At 49.1% G+C, this 6939-nt stretch overlaps 1 protein-coding gene across 2 annotated transcripts in view; it reads right to left on the bottom strand.

The window, feature by feature from the left end:
• Positions 1 to 1428: 1428 nt before the first annotated feature.
• LIPA (lipase A, lysosomal acid type) overlaps positions 1429 to 6939 on the bottom strand; it is a 34759-nt gene continuing 29248 nt past the window's right edge. For both annotated transcript variants that reach the window (XM_069101756.1, XM_069101755.1), the window contains 3 exons: positions 6043 to 6114; positions 3816 to 3887; positions 1429 to 3459 (listed from right to left, as the gene is read on the bottom strand). In XM_069101756.1, coding sequence (XP_068957857.1) covers positions 3226 to 3459; positions 3816 to 3887; positions 6043 to 6114 — 378 coding nt within the window. In that variant the 3' untranslated portion in view covers positions 1429 to 3225. The remainder of the gene's footprint in view (positions 3460 to 3815; positions 3888 to 6042; positions 6115 to 6939) is intronic.

The following is a 6939-nucleotide window of genomic DNA, read 5'->3' as shown; positions in this document are numbered from 1 at the left end:
TTTTTTTTTTTAAGTCTGCGCAGAGGTGATCAGAAGAAAGCACACAGCTCAGGACAGTTTGGGAAGTGTGGAATTATACGTTTCTTTTTTTTAAGATAGTATTATGAAATTCATTTTTAGATTCAATCCTTTTTGTGTGTTCTGCTGTGTGTATAGAAATGTTCATTTTCTGGAAACTTCAGAACAAAAAACCCTCCAGAAGTTCCCATGTGACTAGAAAGTGGTGACTTATCTCCTGTCGCCCCATTCCAGCATGAGGTCAGGGTGGGCTGCTGTAGCCAGCACACCTCAAACACCCAACTTCAAACCCTTCCTTTCCCATCTGCACCCCTTTAGAGTCCAAGCATGGAAGGGGAGTTAGCTACAAGGCAGTCATACATGCCCGTAATGGACCAAAGGACACATGACCCTTTCTCTGGTTTCCTCTTCCAGCCTCCCTCCCTTCAGTGCCCCAGGAAACTGGAGGACCTCAGCTTAGGCCAAACCTAGCCCCTCAACTCTCCCTTCCCTACTGTCTGGAGCCCCGAGTACCATCCGGAGTACAAGTAATTATTAAGAGTAACAACTCAGTGAATGAGAAGCAGTGTTGTAAACAGAGCAGTGCATTTGGAGTAAGGAATCCACTTCTGATACTTGGTGCTTTGTGACTATAGACTAGTCATATGAGCATGGTATTAAGCAGCTAGGTGGCATAGTAGACTGGGTACTGGATGTGGAATCAGCAAAACCTGATTCCAAATCCAGCCTCAGATTCTTACTAGTTGTATGACCCTGGGCAGGTCACTTAATCTCTGTTTGCCTCATTTTCCTCAATCGTAAAATAGGGATAACAGTATCTACCTCACAAAGTCATTGTGAGGATCAAATAAGATATGTATAAAGTGCTTAGCACAGAGCTTGGCACACAGTAGGTGCTTAATAAATGCTATATTATTTTGATGGATTGAGAAGGGATCTCAGATGTCCTGTAGGCCAACACCCTCAAGTTACAGATGAAGAAACTAAGACCCAAAGAGTTTGAGGGACTCCTCCAAGGTCACACAGCTAGTCAGAGACATTTGAACCCATGTCCTTCTGACAACCAATCTAGCCATGTTCTATTCTGCCAGGCTCCTGGCTCCAACTACAATCCCCCTACTATCCACCACAACCCTCTGCCTCTCATCTGAGGCACTCAGAGCAGTCTAAGATCACAGCCCTAGCACCTAGGTTATTCATGCTGAGCTTGCAGTCCACTGAAACCCCCAAGTCTTCTTTTACAAGAACATCTGGTTCCCACAGGTACCCCCAATGCTGGACATGAAGACCTTCCAGATACAGGAAGAAAGGGTGTAGAGGCAAAAGGGAAAATAGAGAAGGCAGAGTTTTGTGAATATTCCCCTTGGTCACCCCCCCCCCAAAAAAAAAAAAAAAAAGACAACTTCTGTATTAGTGTGTAGCACATTCAATTTTATTGGACATTTTTTTTTCAACTTTAAATATGTCAGTAACAAAATAACCTTTGCACATGTGGGGGTCCTCCCAACTTTCATCATAATCTAGTATTCCTAAATTCTAATCTAGTCTATAATTCAAGGAGGAAATTATGTCAGGAGTATCAAAGCCCCCATACTCTGGTTACCCACAATACACATACACACAAATGTTTGTAAATCAGAAACAACAAAATCATCCATATAGCTGAAATGAAAAGATTCAAAGGTTAGGACTCCCTGAGTTTGGGTAGACAGATTCCCATGGTTATTTTGAAAGGAAAAGGAGAGCCAAAGCCAGCAGTGGCTGCTTTCATGCTGCACCAAGTTCCAAGACATGGGGAGCAGGTGGTGTAATGAAGAAGGGGTAAATGTTGCTCAGGATTTCACCAAAGCAATGAAATGCTGGCACCTTATTAACAGCATCTGGGGGCCCTGAACCAGCAGAGCCCCAGAGTGTCAGACTTCCAGGGTTTTAGGCACAAACGGTCCAGTGGTCTCAGTCTTCAAACTAATGAAGCAAATAAGTTTTAAATTACCCCAAGGCCATTCAAGATTACTCAGACACTTGACCATTTATCTAGGAAGTATTTCTGGCATCTGCCAACCAAAGCATTAGAAATGCCTGTGGACAGAAGAGAAATTCACCCTGGAGAAGAGGTCACAGCCAATCAATACACTTGCTTGTTTAAAAGGCAGGGGAAAGATGGTTACCAAAGAAGACCACAGATTTAGAATGTAAACTGTAAAAGGTCACCCCCCTGATTTTAGAGATGAGGAAATTTAGATGTTGTGGTTAAGTCACATGCCCTATATCACATAGCTAGTAAAGGTCAAAGGTCTACTTAGAAAGAGGCTAAGTGACCTGCCCAGGGTCACAGAACTAGCAAGAATCAAGGGTGAGATTCAAACCAGGTCTCAAGGACCTGAAGTCTAGCACTGTGCCCAGTGGGTCGTGCTGTCTCTTTTGAAAGAGCTGGGGATCTGTAACCTGATAAAGAGAAGGCTTGGGAGGTTGGGGGTCTGGGGGGTGAAGAGGTGGCAGCTGTCTTAAGTTTTGAAGGCTCCCCCACTAAAAGGGACAAGAGATGTTCTGTTTGGCTTGGTGTGCAGAACCAGGAGCAAAGGTCTACAAAGAGATACCTGGAGGCTCAGTGTCCGGCAGCCACTGCCCTTCCTTACAAACACAGGGGAAAATAAAATGTGGCTCAGTCCCTAAGTTTCTCCAGTGTGAGAGCAGCCTTGCTACCAATGTCAAAAAGGCCTCACCAAGAAACACAAGAATCCAGAGGTGTCAGGCTCTGACACTTGGGGGACTGTCTGTAAACGATCCAGATAAACAACACAGGTTTGGGGGCTGGGGCTGGGGGGTAGAGCCTTTACCCCAGTCTGTGAGGTCTTAAAAATGCCCAAGAGCTTTGAGTTTTCATCTCTGAGCCTCAGTTTCTCTATCTTTAAAATGGAGAGAAATCAGACCCCATGAGCTCTAATAGCCCTTCTGGATCTCAAGTTCAAGGGCTCTGAGGGATCTGAAGAGGGTTGTCTTTCCTGAGACACCTTCTTGCCATCCCCAGGTAGGCTCAAAAGCCAGACAGTGTGGTAGGCCAGAGTCGGAGTGAGCCAGAGAATGGGCCGCCCCCCCCCCCCTTCTTGTACAAAAAGCTTTCAGAAAGTGCAAATCGATTGGAGAAAACAGCAGAATGATCACCATGGCCTTGAGCCGTGGTCTGGGCCGAGACTCCCCTGGGAGGCCTCATTTATATTTCTTCATCAGGTCCAAGATTTCCCTATAGAGCCTCGCTGGGGCGTCCATCCCCCAGATGAAATCCAAGTGCTCCCACTCAGGAATGTTCTTGTGATACACGAGATTGGTGATCTGCGTCAGTAAGAGGCCCATGTCCCTGGGGTCTGCCAGAGTGTCTCGGCCCCCACTCCAAATGGCTGTTGGGACCCGCATGTCCTTAATTCCATAGAGGGGAGGCTTAGTCTGCGGGGGAAAGGCCAAGGAAAACCCATTTTCAAGTGACCAATGTTTTTAAAGCTACAACAAAGCAAGAACCACATGCCTTAAACTTAGTTTGGTCAAAGCTGATGGAGAAGGAGCTGGGGCCTGCTGGCTTCATTTCGAAGCCACTGGAAGAATCCGAGCCTGGCATGAAAGTGTGGCATTGAGCTCCACCATGGTCTGTTGGGGGAGGGGAGAGGACAGAAGGGAAGGGGGCCTCACTGGCCCCTCAACCATGACTGTGGTGAGCACCTCCAACTGTGCCCAACCACTTCTTACTGCCATCTCAGATAGCCACCCATCCCCCACACCCACGAAAGAAGCCCCAGCACCCTTACCTGATTGTAGTGAAAGTAATTCTTATCTTGACTTCCCCAGTCATAGGCTTTAAACTCCCCAGATCTGACAGCCTAAACATTTGGAATTGAAAAGGTTAGAAAGAGTTCATTACAAGCTAATACAGCAATACAAGCCTTAGCCTTCAATCAAAGAGTATTCTCAAACACCTACTAAGTGCCAGGCCCTGGGAATATAAAGGCAAAGTGAGGAGGGCCTGCCCTCAGGGAGCTCACATGCAGCTGGACCAGACTGATTCCCCAGCAGCCCCCTCCTCCTGGAGCCTGCATTTCCAGGAACGGCATGGCCAGCCCTGTTCACTCCTCGGTCCCCTGGGCCTCTCTAGACTTTCCTCGGCCTTGCCCCCTCTGTTGGAGACTTTCTCCCCATCTTCATCTCTCTTTTAAGTGTTTGTCTTCTCCCATTAGAATGGAAGCTCCTTGAGGACAGGGACTGACTGGCTTTTTGCTCACATTGCTTAGCAACAGTGCCTGGCATACAGTAGTCATGATATAAATGCTTGTTGACCTCACTGCAGTGTTTCTTTCTCTTTTTCATTTCCTGAGACACTCCCCACACAGGCCTTCTCCTGTAAGAAAGAATAGCAGTGCCATGGCTTCACATCGGCCCCCCTGGCAATATAGGCCCCCACCTCTTCACCAAGCAAAGGAAAGTGGACTGCATTCTCTGGTCTCCAAGGACAAGATGGCTCACAGCATTTCACAGGGATTAAATATCCTGGCTCTTTTCCTATTTGCAATGAGGCCTGTGCATTTTTCTTGAGTCACACAGCATACTACCATAATCCCTAGGACCAGATCCCCTTGTGTATTCCAAATGAGCTAACTGGCTAGAAATTCTGCCTGAACCCTGGGGGCATCATCTAACCTTGGCCTTGGGCAAAGTCAGCCCAAAATCATAGCTGGGGGCCCCAGGGATTGACCCTGGGGTATCACCCTCAATTGCACTACCCATCAGAGGCTGTTTTTATATCTCTAAAGTATTGCACCAGCCAGCTCACAGGGGGGTCATTTGTCTAATGCTTTGTAAAGCTGAAAACCCTATGGGAAATGTAAGTCATTATCATTTGAGAGAAAAAAACACCCAGCAAAGTTTAATGTTGTTTTTCAACATTTCCAGATGCCAGTTCTGTCCAAGGTGGGGTGGCAACATATCACTAATGACAAAAGCCCGTCGGGGCATCTCTCTGAAGCTGCCTTCCATCAGAGCAACTGTTTACCTGGGAAATTCCAATTGCAGACACAATGCGCCTGGGAAGGAGCCAGCAGCAGCATGGACACATTTCCATAGACTGCCCATGGCATCTGGTCTGGCCCAGCCTTTGCTTCCTTTCTCCTGGGCCTTTCCAGTTGGTCCTTGGGTCTGTTGTGGCCTCTCACCTGAGCCCTGTTAACAGCTGCCTAATAGGCCTCCCTGGCTCCAAGTCTCCCCTCCCCCCAGCTGCCACAATGATCCCATCCTCTGGCTGAAGGTCTGACCTTCTTCACTCCCTGATTGGAAGGCTCAAACAGACCTTCCTGAGTGGGTTTCCTGAGTCACTGAAGAACTGCCAAACTGGCCTTCACACTTTCTCTCTCTTCCAGACCACCAACCCGACACCTGGATCTCCCTCCTTACCTCCACCCCATGGAGCTCAGCTCAACAGCAGCTCCTACAAGAAGTCTTTCCTGGGGGCAGCCAGGTAGCACAGCAAGTAAGAGCACCGGCTCCAGTGTTGGGACGACCTGGATCAAAATCCGGGCTCAGACACTCAGCACCACACCCAGAAATAACTGGCCATGTAACCTTGAGCAAGTTATTTAACCCCGATTGCTTAGGGGCAGCCAGGTGGCTCAGCAAGTAAGAGCACCAGCTCCAGTGTCATGCCCTGGATCAAAATCCGGGCTCAGATACTCAGTACCACACCCAGAAATAACTGGCCATGTAACCTTGAGCAAGTTATTTAACCCCGATTGCTTAGGAAAAAAAAGTCTTTCCTGATTCATGAAGAGAGAGGATGAGTGGGCAGTGGGGTGGGGGTGGGGGGCACAGGAGGGAGGGGAGGAGAGACAGCTCAGAGCTGGGGAGAGCTCCTTGTCCAAAAGGAAACAGGCACAGAAAGGAAGTGACTTGGCCAGAGATTCCCTAACAGGGTCTTCTGACTCCAGCCTCAGGACTGTGTCCAAAGAGCCTGGCGCCTCCTGCATCTGCCCCACCATGTGCCCCTACCTGAGCCCAGTGTAACATGTCCTGCACAGATGTCCCAGCCGGATTGTGTGAGCTGTACACGTCCACTCGAGACTGCAATACAAGGAAAGGAGAGAATTCGGCCAGAGCCAGAGGGGAGGTCGGGCCCGCTCACACAAGGTGGTGACCACCCAGAAAGCCAAGGCTCCAAAGCAGCCCGGGCTCACTGAAGCCTGGGGCACAGCCCAGCGCTACCCAGGCTCTCCAGGCCCAGAGCCCTTCATTTGGCAGTGAGGAAATAGAGCCTGTAAGGGAAGTGAGTGCCCAAGGTCTGAGGACTCTGTGATGGGGAGCATGCTGGGCTCAGGTCCAGAGGGGAAAGCTTTGCTGTGCTAGCCATTGGCTTGGGCAGGCTACTCCTTGTCAAGCCTCAGTTTCCTCATCCATAAAATGAGAAGGACGGACTCGATGATCTCCGAGATTCCTTCCAGCCCTGGCCTCAGACCCTAAGGGGCGATCTGGGCCTGGAAGCCAAGTCCTGTGCCCACCCCCCTCTTCCTTCCACATTAGCTAACAGCCAGGCTCCCCATGATGCTAAAGGCAGAAAGGAATCGACTCTGAGTCAACACACAAGAATCATCTAGGTAGCCCCCCTCCCCCACCCTGCAACCACCAAAGCCAAGGGGACAGCCGGCCTGGCAAGGGCCACGGCTGAGAGGCCAGCACCCAGATTATCAACTGGATTACTGGTTGTCTGATTTGGGGGGAAGGGGACACAAAGATAGAGGCAAGCTTTGTTCAAAAAAAGGTACACATTAGGGAATGAAAAAGTGAGGGGAAGAAGGGAAGGGAAGGAAAAAGAGATGAGAAAGAGAAGGGGGAAGAAGGGAAAGAAGGAGGGAGGGAGGGAGGAAGGAAGGAAGGAGGGAGGGAGGGAGG

This window comes from Petaurus breviceps, unplaced genomic scaffold, assembly GCF_028583685.1.
Source record: "Petaurus breviceps papuanus isolate PSGF00001 unplaced genomic scaffold, PetGlider_PUasm1.0 490, whole genome shotgun sequence".
NCBI classification, from domain to species: Eukaryota; Metazoa; Chordata; class Mammalia; order Diprotodontia; family Petauridae; genus Petaurus; species Petaurus breviceps.
The sequence above is the reverse complement of the archived record's forward strand: the minus strand, read 5'-3'. Positions and strand labels throughout refer to the sequence as shown.